General features: G+C 41.9%; 1 protein-coding gene across 2 annotated transcripts in view; it reads right to left on the bottom strand.

The window, feature by feature from the left end:
* Positions 1 to 1,964: 1,964 nt before the first annotated feature.
* Positions 1,965 to 23,078, bottom strand: part of CNOT2 (CCR4-NOT transcription complex subunit 2) — a 102,722-nt gene continuing 81,608 nt past the window's right edge. For both annotated transcript variants that reach the window (XM_077265273.1, XM_077265274.1), the window contains 6 exons: positions 20,147 to 20,303; positions 16,086 to 16,147; positions 15,880 to 15,929; positions 10,758 to 10,858; positions 9,866 to 10,010; positions 1,965 to 3,216 (listed from right to left, as the gene is read on the bottom strand). In XM_077265273.1, coding sequence (XP_077121388.1) covers positions 3,130 to 3,216; positions 9,866 to 10,010; positions 10,758 to 10,858; positions 15,880 to 15,929; positions 16,086 to 16,147; positions 20,147 to 20,303 — 602 coding nt within the window. In that variant the 3' untranslated portion in view covers positions 1,965 to 3,129. The remainder of the gene's footprint in view (positions 3,217 to 9,865; positions 10,011 to 10,757; positions 10,859 to 15,879; positions 15,930 to 16,085; positions 16,148 to 20,146; positions 20,304 to 23,078) is intronic.

Here is a 23,078-nt window from a genome sequence, read left to right as displayed (position 1 = left end):
GGGCTTCAGGAAAATGGCCGCGGGATGCCGCGCGTGCGCAGATGGGGATCGCGGCGGCCATTTTCCTGAAGCCGAGATGCGAACTCGGCTTCAGGAAAATGGCCGCCGTGATCCCCATCTGCGCACGCGCGGCATCCCGCGGCCATTTTCCTGAAGCCCCGGGCAGCAGAGAGCTCCATCTGCACGCGCGGCCTCAGGAAGATGGCCGCGCCCACCGATATCAACAGGATTCACCCGGCTCTGCTGCATTACCGGGCTGCTGCATCACCTCACCGGGACTTTGGACTCTGTATACTCCATCCTTTTGCTTCCCAGGATGGGTGCAGCAAGGTTCAGGAAGGATCTCGTGGGCACATGGACTGGAGATGATGGAGGTAGTGGTGTACATTGTGAAGCGAGTATTCCACAGGAGCTCAGATGTCTGAGTCCTTGCCGCTTCCCGGCGCTCCTCAGCACCGCATGGCACGGCCGGCTCTCCGCCTCCAGCAGGGCTCGCAGCAGTACAGAGGCGCTTTTCCCGCAGTGTCCGGTCGTGGCGGCTGTGTCTCGGTAGCGGAGCTCCTCACTTATTACCGGCTTCTGAAATAATTATTGCGCTGGGAAGAGGCAAGGACTCAGAGATCTGAGCTCCTGTGGAATACTCGCTTCACAATGTACACCACTACCTCCATCATCTCCAGTCCATGTGCCCACGAGATCCTTCCATCACCTCACCGGGGAAAGGGACCCCTCTCACGCCATACCTCTCACTGTGCCTCCTCATCCCAGCACCTCTGTCGGTAACCACTGCTGCCACCCTCCCATGGACACCAGACCGTGGCGTCGCCCACCTAAGCAGGAAGGGACCCTGATCAGGTGCACGTAGTACCACATCACCCCACCTCTGCCACCACCATGCCTCCTGTGACCCTGCTCTGCCACCACCAGCCCTCAGGTAAGATACTGTAAATTCGGACAATAAGACGGACCCCCATCTTATAAAAAAATCTTTTTTTCTGCAATTTTCACCCCAAATTTGGGGTGCGCCTTATGGTCCGGTGCGTCTTATAGTCCGAAAAATACGGTAAGTATCTAGCGTAGTATAATGACAAAAGTGTCTTCCCAACAACTGTAGAAACTTGAAATGACAGCACTGCTGGCTTGTATTAGAACACTTAACAAGGTTTTATCATAGAGGGCAAAACATGCAATGAATATTAAAAGCAAAGATAGTATAAAAGCTGAACATTGTCTTTAATATAGCGGTGGAGTCTCAAGTAGAAAAAGGCAAACAGCAAGGTACAAAGTATTGCAGTGCTCTTCAAACACTCAACATATACATATCATATTGTTAACTCTTTGCATTGATCAAACAGATGAGGGCATCTTTTCAGTGGTAACATTTGGTGCCTCAATATGAAAGCTGCCTGTGGAGATAACAGCCTAGAACATACATGACATGCGTCAGCAGCTCCCCTTCTTACAGTACCTGAGAGATCATTTCAAGCTTCTCCATTATTTTACCACTTATTATACATCCACTGTATAAAGCGTTACTGCTGTGCATATATATAGCTTATCACAGTCGTTGTTTTAACCCTGACATCCCCACAATCATGATGTACAGTAAGGACAAACTGTTAATGTATTGCTAGTACTGGAAAGCTTAACAGAACAAATGCCGTTAACCTTACAGTGGAAATGTGGGAGGACGTTTCAATCTTAATATATAAATTGGTGTGACATACACAATTCAGGTCATCTACTGCTCTACAGCGTTGTGCCAAGTGGAGAGCTTGTATGGCTACTCAGAGGCCGAGGAGACAGACGGGTGGTCTTTATAACTTACATTCAAGTCCTCAGTGCTGGTCGCCTCTCCTTACAAATACCCTGGAAGTAGAACTCCTCTACGTTTTAGAGGGAATCAATCCATCTTATGATTGCACAAATTACTTCACGATCTCAAATCAAAGTCAACACTGCAGTGAGGAGAGCTTTTCTACTTTATTACAAAGAGAAGAAGCCTTTATGTGGTCAGAAAATACAAGATTGATCTTTTTTATTTTTTTTTCCTATGAAACGCTGCTGTTCAAACAGCCAGAGTGAATTGTCTCAGTTCACTTCTTTAAGTCCCATCACGTTCACTTGGGTATGGATGTCCTTGGCTGCTGAAAATCTGTCCCTTTAGTGCACAGGGCGACAATGGAGTCCCCTGACCAGCAGTTCCAGAATGTCCCATTTTCATATATTGCATCCATGCACACCTCCTAAAAATGAGGTACAGCAGGGCAAACATTTCCAAAATAGGTGTCATATATATAATATATACACATTCGTACATACATACCTTTATTCATGTGATGTCCAAAAATTTAAAAAAAATGTACACATTTATTACAAAATCGTAACAAAGACTGGACAGTGTTTTGCTCATTCTGGAAAGATGAAGCTCAGTAATACACAACTCTGGAAATTGTCCAAAGGTTGCGGCAATATCTTTCTCCTTAAGAGTGAATTACTGGTTTTGTCTGCCCATTCCCTGCCACAGGGGCCTGCAGATCCTTGCACCGCAAGGAGATACATGCTCCTCTGGCCGTGAAGGGGCTGAACACGGCACAAAATTGCCTTTCAGAAACAAGAGGGGAAGTAAAATGAAGGAAGCTGACCTTGCCCATCTTTCCAAATGAAATACGAGAAGGATCTTCACATAAAAATGCACAAACATGTGTTTCTTTTATTACCAAATAGTGCTACAATGAACAATGCAAACTTTGCTGTCTAATTTTGTTTTTGTCTCTCTCTCGCTCACTCTTTTTTGTACATTTTGGAATCCGAGTGGTAGACTGTCAGTATTCTGTTCTTACGTGTGTTTGTGTACAGACCTAGGTCTGTCTGCTGGCATAAAATGATAACAAAACAAAAGAGGAAAAAAAAAATTATCAGACCCTGCTCAAACTAAAGAAAAAAATGACAATTCTAGTTGTTGGGCAGCACATAATTAGTAAGGCAGGACCTCAAGTGATGATCCCTTTGCATGAGACAATTGCCAGATCCTCAAGGAATTAAAACCAGGATGCCTGAGCCACATCAGTTCTGCAGTTATGTTGAGTATTGTGCTGAGACAGCCATACCCCATGAACAGGGAAGTCTTTAGAAGGCTTGCTGAGCAGGATTGTAATTGAACGTGGATGGCAGATGAGGCCGTTCTTCTAACTTGTCATATTCCAAATGGAACTCCTGCCAGGAAAGAAAAGAGAATCAAAATGCAGGATTTAGGAAGGGCATATGGATAACGAACAGAGGTGTTCCATGCGGAGGCCCCCTACTATTACACACACCTCCTTTCTGCATCACAGGGTGGTCTACTGACCTAAGTAAGCATCCCACAGCGACAACACAGGCAAGGAGTCCTATGTGATTAGCACATTGTTCGCTCCTCACACATTACTTACAGATATGATTGTTTGCCCCCTGTGCGGCGCTTTAATTGGACATTCTGAATTTAAGAGTTTCAAGAAAATGAAACTAGCCTGTAAACTATTCGATCGTAGGAAAACATCAAAGTGGATGGGCACTGCCAAAAAACAGAAAACGGGTATGCTGCTAGCGTGTAACTGACCCAATATGCATACACATAAAAACACTAAGGGATTGGAGGATGGTTCACATGGTACCGATATTTTAGAAAGGTAAAAAGGTGGATGCAGGCAACTAACGTCCGGTAAGTCTGACCTCTGTAGTGTGCAAAGGTTTTGAGGGCATCATAAGAGATGACCTGAAGAAATATATTGGGGGGAATAAAATAACTGACAACCAGCATGGACTCATGAAAGATAGAGACCACACGTTAGTTAGACACAACCTATGAGGAGGTGAGTGCAAATCTGGATGTAGGTAATGCAGCTGATGTGATTTATCTGAACTTTGCAAAGGCATTTGATGCTGTACCACATAACAGCCCTATACCGAAGCTACAGAGGCAAGGACTGGGGGAAACTATATGCAGATGGGTAAGTACTGAATATACTTGAGTATGAGCCGAGATTTTCAGCCCCAAAAAATGGCTGAAAGAGCCCCCTCGGCTTATACTCGAGTCATGGAAGGTGGGGGGGTCGACGGGTGAGTGGGAGCGACGCCTGTCAAATACTCACCTGCTCCCGGCGCTCCTGACGCGGTCCCTGCATGTCCCACGGTCTTTGGGCGCGGCAGCTTCTTCCCCTGTTCAGCGGTCACTGGCACCGCTCATTAAAGTAATGAATATGGACTCCACTCCCATAAGGGTGGAGCCGCATATTCAATACTGTAATGAGCGGTGCCACGTGACCGCTCATTACAGGTAGAAGCTGCGGTACCATGGGACAGGCAGGGACAGCGTCAGGAGCGCCGGGAGCAGGTGAGTATTTCATATTCACCTGGCCGCGTTCCATCCGTCCGGGCGCCGCTCCATCTTCCCTTCCTCTTGCAGTGACTGTGCAGGTCAGAGGGCGCGATGACGTATTAGTGTGCGCGCCACCCTCTGCCTGAACAGTCAGTGCGGAGAGACGGGTCGCTGAGGAGCAGCGACGAGCGGTGAGTATGTGATTTTTTTTATTTTTTTTTAAATTGAAGCAGCAGCATTATATGTGGCACAATGCTGTATGGAGCGTCTATGGGGCCATAAAGAACTGCATGGAGCATTATATAGGGCATCTATGGGGCCATAACTGCATGGAGCATTATATGGAGCATCTATGGGGCCATAACTGCATGAAGCATTATATGGGACATCTATGGGGCCATAACTGCATGGAGCATTATATGGGACATCTATGGGGCCATAACTGCATGGAGCATTATATGGAGCATCTATGGGGCCATAACTGCATGGAGCATTATATGGAGCATCTATGGGGCCATAACTGCATGGAGCATTATATGGGGCATCTATGCAGCCATAACTGCATGAAGCATTATATGGGACATCTATGGGGCCATAACTGCATGGAGCATTATATGGAGCATCTATGGGGCCATAACTGCATGGAGCATTATATGGGGCATCTATGGGGCCATAACTGCATGGAGCATTATATGGGGCATCTATCAGTTAATGATGATCGCACAGCCTATTTTACGCCATTCTAATGAAGATGATGACACTTCTACACCTCGGACTATAGACTTATAAACCATTTAATTATTTAGAAGAATATAATGATAATCAAAGTTTTACCATACAGGAAGATATGGCACCGGCCTGGTTTTAGCTGCCCAGGTGATGCTGTACCGATGCATCAAGTAGGGCATACTGTACTAAAAAAACAGGATGAAATCTGGGAATCAAGATGGTGGATTTAAGAGAAACAAAGAGGAAGCTGAACTGCAAGGAAGTCAGTCAATAGTCAGGAACTTTGAAGTATGATATGGGAATTACAGTGGGAAAATAAGTATTTGATACACTGACAATTTTGCAGATTTTTATCGTAGGTACACTTCAACTGTGAGAGATAGAATATAAAAATAAAGTCCAGAAAATCACATTGTATGATTTTTACATAATTAATTTTCATTTTATTACATGAAATAAGTATTTGATACAGTAGAAAAAGAGAACTTAACATTTGGTACAGAAAACTTGGTTTGCAAAATGGTCAGACGTTTCCTGTAGTTCTTGACCTAGTTTGCACACACTGCAGCAGGGACTTTGGCCCACTCCTCCATACAGATCTTCTCCAGATTTTTCATGTTTCGGGGTTGTCGCTGGGCAACATTTGAGTTTCAGCTTCCTCCAAAGATTTTTTATTGGGTTCAGGTCTGGAGACTGACAAGGCCACTCCAGAACCTTGAAATGCTACTTACAGAGCCACTCTTTAGTTGCCCTGGCTGTGTTTTGGGTCATTGTTATGCTGGAAGACCCTGCCACGAACCATTTTCAATGCTGTTACACAGAGGGAACGCGGTTGTTGGCCAAAATCTCAACACATGACCCCATCCATTCTCTCTTCAATATGGTGCAGTTGTCCTGTCCCCTAGGCAGAAAAGCACCCCCAAAGTATGATGTTTCCCCCACCATTCTACACGGTTGGGATGGTGTTCTTTGGGTTACACTCATCTTCCTTCTTCCTCCAAAAAAGGCGAGTGGAGTTGATTACAAAAAAAAAAAATCTATTTTGGTCTCATCTAACCACATGACCTTCTCCCATGCCACCTCAGGATCATCCAGATGGTCATTGGCGACTTCAAATGGGCCTGGACATGTGCTGGGGGAATCTTGAGTGCCCTACAGAATTTTAATCCATGAAGGCATAGTGTGTTACGAACAGTATTGTGTGAGATTGTGGTCCCAGCTCTCATCAGGTCATTGACCAGGTCCTCCCACATAGTTCTGGGCTGACTCCTGATCTTTCTCAGAATCATCCTTACCACACGAGGCGAGATCTTGCATGGAGCACTATACCGAGGAAGATTGACAGACATCTTGTGTTTCTTCAATTTTCGAATAATTGTGCCAACAGTTGTTGCTTTCTCATCCAGCTGCTTGCCTATTATCTGGTAGCCCAACCCAACCTTCTGCGGGTCTATATATTTTGTCCATGGTTTCCTTAGACAGCTCTTTGGTCTTGGCCATGGTGGAGATGGAGTGTGATCGAGTGTGTGGACAGGTGTCTTATATACAGGTAACGAGTTAAATCAGGTGCAATTAATACAGGTAATGAGTGCAGAGTAGGAGGGCGTCTTAAAGAAAAACTAACAGGTCTGTGAGCCAGAATTCTTGCTGGTTGGTAAGTGATCATGCAATAAAATACAATTTAATTACAGTATGTAAAAATCTTATAATGTGATTTTCTGGATTTTATTTTTAGGTTCTGCCTCTCTTGAAGCGCAACTACGAAAAAAATTACAGACTTTTCCAGTGTTTGTAGGTGCCAGTGCAAAATTGGCAGTGTATGTGATGCAATATATTCTTGTGAAATCCAAAAACGAACAAATGTGACATTTCGGTTCACAAACTGAGGTCAGTCTACCTACAGCAATTTTTCTCACTGCATGCCTTGCTGTCTGTTCCTGAATAAAATACATCACCTACTTCGCCCATTGGAGTGCCGAGTTCGAGAATACAGATATAGGAAAGACAGATTTTATACAGGCACCTGTGAACCAGCAGTGCCCAGTGAATACATGAGAGCAAGTACTCCTCTTAGGATAGAGGCGAAGAGTGTGTGTCAGTGGAGGGTGTAGAGATGGACAAGAAATCATCGGATTCTTGAATATAGTTTGTACACTGTGTTTCTTGTCATGCATGTATACCTTTGATTAGAAGGACTTTTTTTTAAAACCACCTATCCTCTGACATTTCACTAATAGACACAAATGTGACTTTGGCATGCAATCTTCTCAGACTTATCCTATAACGGCACAGACCACAATGAATTTACCTAACCATTTAGACATCTTCCTCTACCGCTTGAACAATTTGTTTATGGCATTCATTTCTCAAGACTGTTTCTTCATGCAAAATAAAAGTAAAATGTTTTCCTTATTAAATGATTTATTTCCTATTACACTGAATCAGGCTCCTCTATAATGAGGTTTATTTCATTTGTACAACTAATTGCGGAAGCTGGACCAAGGTAATCTAGAGTTAAAGCATTCGACTATTCATATTCTGAACTCAATTATGTGAACATGTGAACTCGGTATTTTGAAAGGAAGGAAATAAAGAAAAAAAGGCAGAGCTGGAATATCAGAAAATCTTTGCATCACTACATATGGGTGCACAGGTCGTTGATTTAGCAGATTTAAGATAACTCTATACAAGATGCTGTTTAATTTGTTAGATACAGGTCATGTGACTGGATCACTTTACCATTTAAAAGGGAAACAGTCACTTCCCAAAACTATATTAACCTGTAAATATCGGGTTAATTTGCAGGGTCACAGAGATCCAATGCTGAAAGCACAGTTACTGAGAGAAATGATCTTTATTCTTCCTAGGAGCCACCGGCTTTCAGTCATAGAGGAGTGCACGGAGTGGCTGCAATCATTGCTCAGTACACAGTGAGCGATCACTGTAAGTACACCCTGGCACTTGGACAGGTCTCTCTGCAGCGTATCCACTGTCACAATGCTGGGGGGGCGCTAACAGCCGCTGCTCACTGTGTCTTGTGCAATGACTGTCGCTGCTCTGTGCAGTCCTACTACAGAAAGCCAGCAATTTGCAGGTTGAATAAAGTTCCCATTCTTCCGATAGCCATACTCTCTGAATAGCAGCTGGACAGTGCTAGTAGGATTTTCCTGATGTTCTTAGTTAGATTTTATAGCCAACATCATAGTTCATAAACAGCTTCCAACACAGCAAATGGATCTCTGTACTGAAAATTATCAGCCAAGAGAACAGCACGAACATTTTTTACAAGGCATTATATATACACCAAGGAACACTGTGAAGCTAGTCATCAAGATATGCATTAAATTTAGCACAAAAGTGACATTACCTAGAACTGGACGTCCTTCAAAAATTGATAAAAATACAACAAGAAATTTGGTCTGGGTGGCTGCCAAGAGGGTCAACAGCAATATTAAAGGCGCTGCAAGTTCTGGCAAGTACTGGTTGTGTACTTCACGTGACAACAATCTCCCATATTTTCAAGAGTCTATCCTTTGGGGTAGCTTGGCAAGATGGTTTTACTAAAACCTACATCAAGTCTTCCAAAATTATGTGGGGAAAACATGCTGAACTTTTTGGCCATGAATCCAAAAGGTATGTTTGGGGTAAAGACAACACTGTGCATCACCAATAGAACACCATATCAACAGAGAAACATGGTGGCGGCAGCATTATGCTCAGGTTTCAGTGACCTGTGAGAGACAGGCAGGGGTTGGGGAAATGGCACTGAAGCAAATGAGCTATAAGTGCAGGGGCCTGCCACTGCACCTGAAACTTATTAGCATAAAAGTTCAACTATGGATTTCTCTAAAACAGAGAAACCCCTTTCAACAATCAAGGTAAGGTAAAAATATAATCAGCATTAAAGTACCTTTAAATACATGCCCTTTGCTTGGGGTATAAAATCCTGACAAGTTCCCTTTAAAAGACAATCACATGGGAGCTCCCAGTGGTATACCGATGCTTCTCACAAAATTAGAATATCATCAAAAAGTTAATTTATTTCAGGTCTTAAATACAAAAATGGAAACTCCTATATTATATAGAGTCATTACAGAGTGATCTATTCCAAGTGATTATTTCTGCTAATGTTGATGATTTTTGCTTACAGTCAATGAAAACCCAAAAGTGATTTTCTCAGTAAATTAACTGAATTAAATCAATATTAACAGAAATATAATATGATTTTCACTTGTTGTATTGAAGAACTGAAATAAATTAACTTTTTGATGATATTCTAATTTTGTGAGAAGAACCTGTATACAGGAGTGCTTCAAAAAAAGGAGACATGACCGACAGAAAAAAGGAAGAGGGTGTACATCTGTGAAATATTTGCACAAACCCATATGCATATGCTGGTTGACCACATACGGTTTCATATTCTGCCAAATAACTTTGGATGGTTGCAGCCTTCTGTCCACGGTCTGATTAAATACAAGTGCTTTACAAGGTCCTGTTTTGTCCAATTCTTTAAAAGGACAACATCTGTACTGCAAGAATATCTTTTTTGCAAATTTATTTAGAAGAACACACAAAAAAATATAAACTGGCAAGCAAATTTAGGTTTAAGCGTTAAAGCTATACTTTTGGGCATTGTATGGATGAACTTGAGTTGCAAAAGAATCTCACATGGAACCTCTATAAACTTTACAGTTTAGATCTTTAATAAAGCTATATCTTCGCTAAAATCTATTCATTTGGTTTATACTTCAATTCTACCAAATAAATGTATTTGTGTACCTTTGCAACTTTCCTCCAGTTAAGACAGTCAAAGAAATAATATGTTCCCCTTTCGTAGGTGTTGGTTTTCATAGTTGGTTCCATTCCAGGTGCCCTGGTTATCCATACCCGCTCTTCTTTGTGGTATCTCCAGTCTCTGTTGAAACTAGAACGTAAAGGAAAACAATGCCTAGTATGAAGAATGTAACAAGTAAAATATAATAAGGAAATATACTTAAAACGTTTGGTATGGTATTTCCATAGGTTAGATAATGAAATTATACATTCAGTCTTTTAATCAAGCCTATTGACCACTAGAGTGAAAGTTGTGATCTAGGGGACACATCCTTAGTACACAAAACACTGGTTTACTGTTCGTGAGGAGGATGAATTTACTGTGATTTACTGGGGAAACTGAAGAGCAAATGACAAGAACCCCACTCCCCACCTCTCGCAAGCCAATGTGGCTGCCAAGGTAGCATGTCAGACATATTGAGTTTACAAGGAAAAGACTGCATGCATTTACTGCCCTCTAGGGATGGGGAAAACCCAAACAGTAAAGTCTGGGGTCCACACCTCCATTACTGAGCATTGGGCTTGATGTCACTGGACAATACAAAGATCACCGGCAAATATGAACCCCACTTGCCACCGCCACAGTGCAAGTGGGAATAGTAGGACAAAGTGCCAGAATTGGAGCATCTAATAGGCAGTGGCGGTGTTTGCTGCGCTACCATGCACATGACTGCATGGCAAATACTGGATGTTTGGGCCCCCCATTCGTGTGAATGGGAGCCGGGTTTGGGTACTGTTCTGGTACCCGAACCAAACCGAAGTAAACGTTGTGCTAAATCAGGTTATACACACACATCATTGAAAATAAAAACAAGAAGTGAAAGAAGTGTATACATACAGCTCTACTGCCGCTAAAAGCTGTAATACGTCCCCACCATTCATGTAATAAAGATAGAAGAGTAGATCTTCTCCGTATCGGCCAAGTTTTATTGCAGCCAGCTACAAAAGAAAAAAACAACTAAGAATATATACATAAAATACTTAATGAACATACAGCCAAACTGCATTTATTCATCAGTGCTATTAACATTCCTGATATTTTTTTTATGAACACATGATGATATGTATCCAATATTATTCTCTAGTTTTTACTTTGTGGTTTGGTGCTGAAATCAAACTAATGTGAAGATTACTATTACTTCCCGCACCACTGTGATAGGCATCTTTGCCTCATCCTGAACTTACAGTACCAGTTTCCAACAGCAAAGAATTCCACTCATGCCACAAAATATGTACCACTTCATAAACTTAGTGTTCCAAGTTTTATATTTAGGAGGGGACATCACTTTAGAATTGAAATGCTGAACCTAATCTGGTATTTTGCTAGAAGCAAAGGGTGTGTGTGTGTGTGTGTGTGTGTGTGTATGTATGTGTGCGTGTGTGTATATATATATATATGTGTGTGTGTGTATACATACGTGTGTGTGTGTGTGTGTGTGTGTGTGTGTGTGTGTGTGTGTGTGTGTGTGTGTGTGTGTGTGTGTGTGTGTGTGTGTGTGTGTGTGTGTGTTTCTGCCATATCTGTGCATCATGAATCGTGGTACGTGGGCCCACTGAGACTCTTGCCTGGGGCCCACAGAAACCTGGAGCCGGCCCTGGATCACTGGATTTTCTTTCTTTCTTTTTTTTTTTTTTTAATATGTATCCTAAAATCTTGTTTGCTGTTGTGGCTGCTTCTTGACATTGAGTGCGGCTGCTCAGTTTAACCCCTTCACGACATGCACCGTACTATTACTGAGCATGTCGTGTCTCCCGTTTTGATGTGGGCTCCGGCGGTGAGCCCACATCAAAGTCGCGACATGTCAGCTGTTTTGTACAGCTGACATGTGCGCGCAATAGCGGCGGGTGAAATCGCGATTCACCCGCCGCTATTAACCTGTTAAATGCCACTGTCAAACGCAGACAGCGGCATTTAACCTGCTCTTCCGGCCGGGCGGCCAGAAATGACCTCATCGCCGACCCCTGTCACATGATCGGGGATAGGCGATGCATCAGGATGGTAACCATAGAGGTCCTTGAGACCTCTATGGTTACTAATGCAGGCCTGCTGTGAGCGCCACCCTGTGGTCGGCGCTCACAGCACACCTGCATTTCTGCTACATAGTCTCAGCGAACATCAGATCGCTGCTATGTAGCTGAGCCGATCGAGTGGTGCCAGCTTCTAGCCTCCCATGGAGGCTATTGAAGCATGGCAAAAGTAAAAAAAAAATGTTTTTAAAAATATGAAAAAAATAAAAAAAATATGAAAGTTTAAATCACCCCCCTTTCGCCCCATCCAAAATAAAACAATAAAAAAAAAAAAAATCAAATCTACACATATTTGGTATCGCCACGTTCAGAATCGCCCGATCAATAAAAAAAAAAAGCATTAACCCAATTGCTAAACAGCGTAGCGAGAAAAAAATTAGAAATGCCAGAATTACGTTTTTTTGGTCGCCGTGATATTGCATTAAAATGCAATAACGGGTGATCAAAAGAACGTATCTGCACAAATGTGGTATCATTAAAAACACCAGCTCAGCACGCAAAAAATAAGCCCTCACCTGACCCCAGATCACGAAAATTGGAGACGCTACGGGTATCAGAAAATGGCTTTTTTTTTTTTTTTTCTTTTTTTGCAAAGTTTTGAATTTAGTCATGTTAGGTGTCTATGAACTCGTAATGACCTGGAGAATCATATCATCAGGTCAGTTTTAGCATTTAGTGAACCTAGCAAACACACCACACTTGGAATTTTTTTCCCATTTTCTAGTACAAGACATGGTAAAACCAATGATGACTTTCAAAAGTACAACTCGTCCCGCAAAAAACAAGCCCTCACATGGCCATATTGACAGAAAAATAAAAAAAGATATGGCTATGGGAAGGAGGGGAGCGAAAAACGAAAACACAAAAACGAAAAAGGGCCGCGGCATGAAGGGGTTACTCAGAATATCCAAGTCCTTCTCCTGTTCTGTAGTCCGGAGTATACTCCCATTTAATGTATATGCAGCAATAGGATTACTCTACATTTATCTACATTAAATCTCATTTGTTTTCTCAGTGTTTGTCAGATTTTAGTATCCTACATAGTTTGGTGTCGTCAGCAAAGACTGACACTTTATTCTCAATCCCATCCACAAAATCATTAATAGAGGTTAAAAAGAATCTGTCCCAGTACAAATCCATGCAGCACCCCACTGCTGACTATATCCCATTTAGAGAACGTACCATTTATGATGAGTCCTTGTTTCCGGTCATTTAGCTAATTCCTTACCCATCTGCATATAGTTTCCCCCAGTCCTTGCCTCTGTAGCTTCGGTATAGGGCTGTTATGTGGTACAGCATCAAATGCCTTTGCAAATTCCAGATAAAAAACATCAGCTGCATTACCTACATCCAGATTTGCACTTACCTCCTCATAGGTTGTGTCTAACTAACGTGTGGTTTCTATCTTTCATGAATCCATGCTGGTTGTGTGTGTGTGTGTGTGTGTGTGTGTGTGTGTGTGTGTGTGTGTGTGTGTGTGTGTGTGTGTGTGTGTGTGTGTATATATGCAAGGGAACACATATTCATATTTTAGTATAAAGATGCATAACTAATTAGGTATTTAATATGGCTACTCAATAAGCCCCACAACGCTGTAATTACCAGCTATTCTTAAGCAAATCCCAACTATCCACTTATTTCTCATACTATACGAACAGAGAATTATCTACATGCAGTAATTCCTGTCTTGGAAATATATACATATAATATAATGCCGGATGTTTTCTACATATGGTATCTGCCTGTAACGGTACAGACCAGGCGTAGCTTTAATTGCTGCTGTTTAATAGCAATGAGTGAATGTGTTCAGAAAACGGGTTACGCGAGGGTGGTATCCGAGTATCTTTGCCGTGCTCGGATAATATTTCAAGACCCTGCGGCCGCATGTTTTGCGGTGGTAAACAGCCGCAACACATGCAGTGATTGCCTGTTTGTTTGGTAATCTTCACATATGTTGCAGCTGTCTACCACCGCAAAGATTGTGATTTTCACCATACATAGCAGTACTGATACACTGCTATGTATAGTACAAGCGATCAGATGATTGCAGCTTCAAGTCCCTCAATAGACTAACAAATAGTTAAAATGAGAAAGAAAAAAAAGTTTTTACAAATATGAAAAAAAATCAAAAATGCAAAAGTTAAAATCACCCTTTTGCCTCATAAAAAAAAATAAAAATACACATTTGGTATTTCTGCGTTCTTTAAAGCCCGATCTCTAAAAATATAAAATAAAATTTATCCGATCGGTAAACAGCAGCATAATACGAAAAAGAATCAGAAACGCCAGAATTTAGGTTTCTTTGGAGGCTGCAGCATTGCAATAAAATGCAAGAGGAGGCCATTACAAGATGGTATCTACCATCTACAAAATTATATCAATAAATACATCAACTTTGGTCGCAAAAAATAAGCCATGACATATACCTTATCCAGAAAACTGAAGATGTTATGTGAAGAAAAAAAATAAAAGCACAATTGCAGAATTGAACTTTTCTTGCAATTTCAACACTTGGAATTTTTATTTTCCACTTTCCAGTGCATCACACCATAATATGATTAAAAAAAATTGTGTCAGTCAAAAGTACAACTTGGATGGATAAATAAGAAAAAGTTATGGTTCTTGGAAAGGGAGGGGGGAAACAAAACAAAATTCAAGAGAAAGGAGTCATAAAGGAGTTACGGTCATCACCGACAGCGACCCTTAAATGAGGTACCATCATTTTCACTATATACTGTAAAGCTGTGGCATTGCAGTATGTAGAATTAGCAATCAAACGCAGGTACATGACTAAAAATATATTGTAACGAATTAACAAAAGAAATATAGTATAACAATTCAATCACCCTTTTTTATCAATACAAAAACAAACCAAAAACAAAACCTTAGGTATGCTCGAATTCTCATAAGTTTGATCTATTAAAATTTTAGTAGTAAAGAAAAAAAAAAATAGTAACACCAGGAATGACTTTTTCAAAACATTGTACATACCTATAAATGGTAAAAATATAAAACTACAGCTCACCTCACCAAAAAAACTGAAAAACAGCTCCAACAAGCGGGAAAAATAGGCGGCTGAAAACAATTTTTCTTTGTTTCATTTTTATTACAAATTTCCTCAGCCACCTAAAAACATAATTTAGACAGACCCCTGTCTGGGCCATAGACTGTAAAGAAAAGAATGGAATTCACATGAAGCTTTTTTTCAGAACGTGTGAACTTGTTCCTATGGCACAAAGAAAAAGAAAAACGTTTCTGTGCCAGTCTGAACTAACCGACACGTTCAGAGGAGAAAAAACAAACATTCACTTGAATTCAGCTTGTGTCACTGCAGTCTTTGGCTCTGTCAGGGGTCCGTCTGCTTCCCGTTTAGGCTACGTTCACATTTGCGTTTGGCGCTGCAGCGTCGCCGCATGCGTCATGCACCCCTATATTTAACATGGGGGCGCATGGACATGCGTTGCATTTGCGTTTTGTGACGCATGCGTCGCTGTGGTGCATGCGTCAGGGCGCATAGGACGCAGCAAGTTGCAGTTTTTTCTGAACCAAAACCATGCAAAAGTGGACGAATGCGTCACAAAATGCTGCGTTGTGCATGCGTTCACATTTGCGTTGTGCGTTGCGTCGCCGACGCTGCGGCGCACAACGCAAATGTGAACGTAGCCTTACAGGGGGATTCAAACGTAGCTTCTGAATGCACTGCAGAAATGCAGTGTGAACACGATCTTATTCAAAAGAACAAAAAAAGTCTTTAACATGGTTATGTCAATGAACATATAAAAAAGTTCAGCCTCTTGGGGTAAAAGATGGATGCACAAAAATGAATATTGATCAAATAATACACATACCAGGTAAAGTCTTAGATATTTGACACTACTATAGAAAAAAAAACACAAATGATAAAAAAAAAAAACATTGACCCAAGCATTCACCTTATCCCGAATGTGAATGTTCGTTAAGTATTCAGAAGGAACATGGAAATCTAAAAAAGAAAAATCATGAAAAATTAAAAGACAATAGTTACCGCATTTATTTTTGACAATTTTTAACTTAAGTAACCCCAATATTTGCATAAAATACAGTATAAAAATTAGATAGATGTCCTATAGTAGGTGGAAAAAGTTATAAAATTGCATACCAATATCTTGTGGTCGACATGGTGAGGATGCCCACGGCGATGCAAATTTCGGATAAAGATTTCTGGGGTTAAAAGTGAAAAATACATACATATCATTACTGAATCCACTCAGAGCAAAAATGTTCTTACAAATTTAAGGGCTGCTGTGTTTTCAAAGTACATTTTCTATTTAAACATTTTAAAAAGAAAAGAATGTTCTTCAGTCATTCCAGCATTGGTGTTCATTTGATGGCAGATATGCAGAACGCAGCACGTGTATCATAGTGACACCACAGTTCTTAAAAAGGTGGTCAAGTGTGTTATTTGTTCCACGGCACCAAACATTAAAGGGGTTATCCAAGACTACTTTGTTTTCTTCTCATGGGGCTAAGAATTGACAGGCAGGTAGTTGCCAGCTAACTGCCTATTCTGCCCAGCGCCAGCTTAAAGTAATTACTGACTGCCAGTGAATTCGGTTTGTCCATGTCAATGGAGCAGCTCTTAGGCTTCTGAGCTGCTCTGTCGACGCCAGTCTGTTTGACAGCCGGCTCATCGCAGAGACGGCTGCCAATCAGCATGACATCGACAATCACGTCCCGTCAATAGAGCAGAGTGGAAGAGAAATAGCAGCTCTGTCGACATGACATCACTGGAAGACGCATAAATCGCCCCATGACCACTCTGAGCTGGCAGGAATCGGCCCCAAGCACAACTACCTGCTTGTAAATTCTTAGGCCCATAAGAAAAAAAAAAGAAAATAGTCCCAGATAATCTGTTTAACAGCTTTTAAAAAACCCTAGATAGACAGAAAGTAATGAATATCTTATTGCCAAGGTTGTGTATGCAATTTGATTACAAATAATGCAGTATCTCCTTTTTAAGTTAAAAAGTAAAAATATAAAACTAAAGGCTCTTCCACGCATACCGCCCCCCCTTGTGCTGCTGGCACACCTGCCCCCCCGTGCTGCTGGCACACCTGCCCCCCCCATCACTATAAGCCCTCCTGCTGGCACACACATGGCCCCCCCTCTATATTTGCCCCGCTGCTGGCACACACATGGCCCCCACAGTCACTACATGCCCCCCTGCAGGCATGCACATGATAAAATAACAAACACTTAACTCACCTTCTGATGATGGCTCCGTGCTCCCAGTTCTCCCGTGGCTCTTTCTGTGTCTGTGCCGACATTTGATCATGTGATCGTCGCAGCACAGTGATGTCATCACTGTGTGCCCAGGTCACATGATCTGATGCCTGGGAAACAGGAAGCGCAACCGAGGAGCTGGGAGCACGGAGCCATCATCAGAAGGTGAGTTAAGTGTTTGTTATTTTATCATGTGCGTGCCTGCAGGGGGGCATGTAGTGACTGTGGGGGCCATGTGTGTGCCAGCAGGGGGGCATATAGAGAGAGGGGGGGGCCATGTGTGTGCCAGCAGGGGGGGCATAAATAGAGAGGGGGGCCATGTGTGTGCCTGCAGAGGGGCATGTAGTGACTGTGGGGGCCATGTGTGTGCCAGCAGGGGGGCATATAGAGTGACTGGGGGGGGGGAGGGGAGGGCATATTCATGATGGGAGGAGGGGGGAGTGCAGGCACATGCTATATGCACTGTTCCCGTCAAGCAACTCGGCGCGGCTTCAGCACCAAGGTGATGGACGGTGGGTGCAGTGAATATTACATGAGGCTAATGAGCGGGAGCACAGGACCTCCTGCTGTCTCTGCAGCCGGCAGCCAGCCCACTCCAGCCCCGGCACCACTCCAGAGCTGCCCCCCCCCCCCTCCTCTACAGCACAGCAAACAGATTCGCATTATAAGACGCACCCCCACTTTCCCCCAAATTTTGGGGGAACAAAAGTGCGTCTTATAATCCAAAAAATATGGTAGCTGTGTAGAAAGGCAAAAAGATAAACTGTAAGTACACAGTGCTATATACTTTGATGGCTGCAATATATTAAGAGGATAAAATCTTTGATGGGAGGAGGAGTGCTTCCTTAATGTCGATATTAAAAACTCTTATATTCATGTGCTGTTCCTATTTTACTGTTTAAGAGCTCTTTCAGACGTCTGTGTGTCGGGTACGTGTTGGAGGAGACAATTGGTCTGTGCAAAAGTAAGTGTGTTTCATCTGACAGTGTGCAAAATACACAGGCATGTTTGCTTTTTTTTTTTTCTTTTTATTTAACTGCAGCACGGGCCACAAAACGCAGATTTTTCAAGGTGATCTGCGGTGAACTCACTGAGCTGAACTACAGTGAACCCAGTGACTTTTTCTCACGGTGCTGAGGCTATCGCAGTTCAGCCGGCTGGTAACGCAGCCTCAGTGACTCGCGATAACATCGATAAGATCATCGTTAGTCACGGATGCTGTGTTCGCAGCAGCTCATTCCTCAGTGGTAAACCGCCTGGACGGTTGCATCTTGGCACCGTCCAGGTTGAAAACTATTTATCCCCAGACAATGATTACGCCGTGGGACAGAACAGCAAACAGGTGAGCGATATTGTTTTTAATTTTTGTCTTATTACAGGAGACGTTGGCTTTAATGGAGTGGGCGTTAGGCGAATATAAGGCTGCTTTCACACTAGCGTCGGCACGACGTGCGTTGTGAAAGTGATGCCCGACGTGGGCAGCGGAAGCAGTCTTACTACGCTTCCGCTGCCCCATTGTAAGGTCCGGTGAGGAGGGGGCGGAGTTTCGGCTGCGCATGTGTGGTCGAAAATGGCGGACAGGACGCGCAAAAAAAGTTACATGTAACTTTTTTGTGCCGACGGTCCGCCAAAACACGACGCAACCGACGGTTGCGACGTGTGGCGATACGTCGCAATGCGTCGGTAATGTAAGTCTATGGGGAAAACAACGCATCCTGGAGACAACTTTGCAGGATGCGTTTTTTCTCCTAAACGACGCATTGCGACGTGTTGCAAACGACGCTAGTGTGAAAGTAGCCTAACGGTGTTTGCTATTTTTAAATAAAAATGGAAAAGGTGTGTTTTGTTTTTATTTCCAATACTTGCTGAGTCTCTGTTTACCATACAACTATAAGATTTGCAATGGAGAGGCATCTGTAAGATGCCTCTCCATTACTAATTCATGGGTTTGATGTCACCAGACAATACAAAAGAGGACATGAACCATACAAATATTACTCCACTTGCCACCGCTACAGGGCAAGTGGGAAGAGACTGGCAAAAAAAGCACCAAAATTGGCGCATCTAACAGATGTGCCTTTTCTGGGCGGCCGTAGGCTGCTATTTTTAGGCTGGGGGGGGGGGGGGGGGGTAAGTGTTCATAGCCCCTTGTGAGCCTGAGAATTAACAGCCTCCAGTTGTCTGCTTTGCCAAGTTTGGTTGTCAAAAATGGGGGGACCGCACGCCGTTTTAAAGTTATTTATTTAATTACAGTACAGGCGGAGGGTGTTGAATACTCCAATCAGCCGCAGCCTGCTCTCCCTGGTATTAGCGGCGGCAGTAGGTGTAGGCTGATGGGAGAAATAGTCCCACCAGCCGCCGCCTGCTCTGTTATCAGTTGAATATAACTCTCAACATTCTCTCCTGTTCGCGCTGATCGTCGGCAGAGAAGAGGAGAATGAAGAGAGCCGCCTTCAGCACCCAGCACCAGCAAAACAGTGCTAACTGTATTGATGATTCCCAGGCGCCAGTATGTGTGGTACTGATGCAGAACATGGGTGGCACACAGTTGCCACAAATATGCCACAAGTATTACAAACACGGATACTGATATCTCTGCTACCGGAAATATCAGGACGTATGAAATTGGCCTAAAAGGGTAGGAGAAGCTAAGACTCACAAGACTTGTCTTAGCCAGAACACACTTTAAAATATAAAAGTTACTTCTACCTTTGTTGAAATTTCATACAATGATATCCAGTGGCTAAAAGCAAGTTTTCATTTCTCATATAGAGCATGTACATAAAATAAGACTAACCTGCTACAAGGGAATACTTTACAGCCAGGAATGTCTCTTGAATTCTTAAAAGCAGTTCTACTTAAAAAGAAATGCTTGAAAGTGCTCCAAGCTTTTCCCCCCGTATTTTAGAAAACAATACCACAGAAAAAAATACTCACTCTGGAGAGTTGAGATTGAGGCCTAGTGTTGTCAAGTCACTTCCTAATGCAAGATGTACCATCCCTGGATCTGTCTCAGCTGCCCTGATGAATGTTAACAAACCAATCATGCCAAACTGGTCTGTCACCATGCCTTGAGGAATGTTGGTAACTCGGCCTGGTGGAAAGACAGAAGCAAAAACAATCAAAGTTAAATCATATGCAAACTATATCTTCAGAGCATGAAGATGTGGGAGCTTCAGTAAAGCACCATGATAAAGTGTGAAAATATATGTATGTTTAGAAATGTAGAGACCTCTGAGCGAACCCATAAGAAAAATGGATTAAAAAGAGCCAAAAAATCCAGTTATGAAATCAAAATAGCAATTGGAAACATCAAAACAAAAAGAGGACAACTGGATTTCTAAGAGATTATAAAGAGTATAAGAAATTAAAACATTATTTAAAAAAAAAAAAAAAGTTATCACTAGTGATGAGCGAGTGTCCTCGTTACTCGAATTTTCCGAGCATGCTCGAGTGATCTCTGAGTATTCTGGGCGTGCTCGTAGATTATGTTTGAGTCCCCGCAGCTGCATGATTTGCGGCTGTTAGACAACTTGAATACATGTGGAGATTCCCTAACAAACAGCTATTTCCTGCATGTGTTCAGCTTGTCTAGCAGCCGCAAATCATGCAGCTGCGGGGAGAGGGAGGAGACTCAAACATAATCTACGAGCATACCCAAGATACTCGGAGAACACCCGAGCATGCTCGGAAAACTCGAGTAATGAGCTAGTTATCACCTATCTATTGGATAGTTAATACCATTATGATAGATAGGGGTCTGACAGCTGGAATCCCAGTGATTTTGAAAATAAGTCTCTGGATCCAGAGAATGGAGGAGAAGTGAGAATGCTTGACCTCTGCTTTATCCTTTGTCTATAAAGACTGCTGGAAATAGCCAAGCGCTGTAGCTTTCTCCAAGAGTCCCATATATGATGAATGGAGAACAGGTCGAGAATTTAGTAGAGGTCAACTTTAGATTCTGAAAAGGACTCTTTAACCCCTTTCCAACATGTGATGTACAGATACTGGATCATCGCTACGCCCATGATGTGACTGCAGGGTGCTAATGGATTGCCAAGACTGCCAGGGGTATTCCTGTGAAAACCAGCCTGTGGTTGGCATTCCTATGAGACTGTGATTTTTGTGACTTACAAGCGATCAGCTTTAAGTCCCCTAAAGGGACTAACAAAAACAGTGCAAAAAAATGTTTTTAAAAATATGAATAGATGTTCATGTTAAAAGAAAATGTATCAATCTGCTTTGTATTTTGGTATCTGTCTGAAGTTTCTGTCAGACTGTATTACATTTTTGATATATGCCTTAATAAAAAGTACTTGATTAAAAAAAAAAAAAAATGAATAGAAAAAAAAAAGATTTTAGAAAAGTTCAAATCACCTCCCTTTTCCACCCATTAAAAAAAAATAAATAAAAATACACATATTTGGTATCGCTGTGCTTGTTAGCCACTTCATAACATATAATGTAAAATTACATCAAATGCCGGCTCCCTGACTTTGATGCAGGTTCACATGTCGAGCCCGCATCTTTCACTGCACATGACAGCTACACTAATCAGCCATCATGTGCTGAAGACCTCTGTGCCCGTGGCTGGTGTTCACAGGAGATTGTGATTTTAGCTGTACATAGCTGTGCTATTTAAAATAAAAATTTTAATAAAACAAAATAAATACACATATTTGGTATCGTTGCGTTCACAAAAGTTTGATCTATCAAAATATTAAATAAAATAAGCAATTGGTCAAATTGACAGGATTACATTTTTTGGGGTTTTTTTGGCAGCAGCAACGTTGCAATAAAAGGCGATAAAAACATAGTATCTACCCCAAAAAAGTATCAGTAAAAAGATCAGCTGAAAATAAGCCATGACCCAGCCCTATATCCCCAAAAATTAAACCGCTAAAGGTCTTTTTTTAAAATTTTTTAACAACTCCAAATTTATTTTCAACACTTAGAAAAAATAAACCATACATGTTCGGTATCTGCAGAATCGTCCTGCAAAAAACAAGCCTTTATAAGGCTATAACATGGAAAAATAATAATTGTAATAATAATTGTAATAACAATAACAGTAATCTGATTGGTAAAATGGCATAACAAAAAGAATCAAAAAGGCCAGAACTGCAGTTTTTCTGCGGAAAAAAAAAAAAAAAAGAATACTGGCGATGAAAACATTGTATCTAGCCGAATGTGATATCAATAAAAACATCTACTTGGATTGCAAAAAAACAAGCTCTCACACAGGTCCATATCCTGAAAACTGAAAACATTATGGTGACAAGCAGAAATTTTATTAGTTTATTTTTATTTATTTTTTTTTTACAAAATTCTGATTTTATTTTTTACCATTCCAATAAAATAAAAACCATACCGCCAGTTCGCTTTATATGTAAAATTAATGAAGTAAATAAAACCCCCAAAAAGACAAATGTGGCTTTTCATTTTTTTCGCTGCACTTGGAAATTTTTTCCAATTTGCTGCTCATCACATGATATAATGGAAGGGGTCATTCAGAAGTACAACTCGTCCCACAAAAAACAAGCCCTCACATGGCTAGATCAACAGAAGAAAAAAAAAAAAAAAAAAAAAAAAAAGTTATGGCTCTTATAATAAGACAAGGAAAAAAACAAAAGCGGAAAAAAAAAAAAAATCACCTGGTCGGTGCGACGTCATCACAGGTCCTACGCTCAATGCATCCTTAGGAACGGAGGCCGACGCTTGCACCGCTGAGAGCCGGGGGCCGTCGGAGGGTGAGTATATCCATATTTTTTATTTTTATTCTTTTTTTTTTTTACATGAATATGGATCCCAGGGCCTGAAGGAGAGTCTCCTCTCCTCCAGACCCTGGGAACCATCCAGGACAGCTCCC

Source organism: Ranitomeya variabilis, chromosome 5 (assembly GCF_051348905.1).
Source record: "Ranitomeya variabilis isolate aRanVar5 chromosome 5, aRanVar5.hap1, whole genome shotgun sequence".
In the NCBI taxonomy this organism is placed as follows: domain Eukaryota; kingdom Metazoa; phylum Chordata; class Amphibia; order Anura; family Dendrobatidae; genus Ranitomeya; species Ranitomeya variabilis.
Note: the sequence above shows the minus strand (reverse complement) of the source record. Positions and strands in the feature narration are given on the sequence as shown.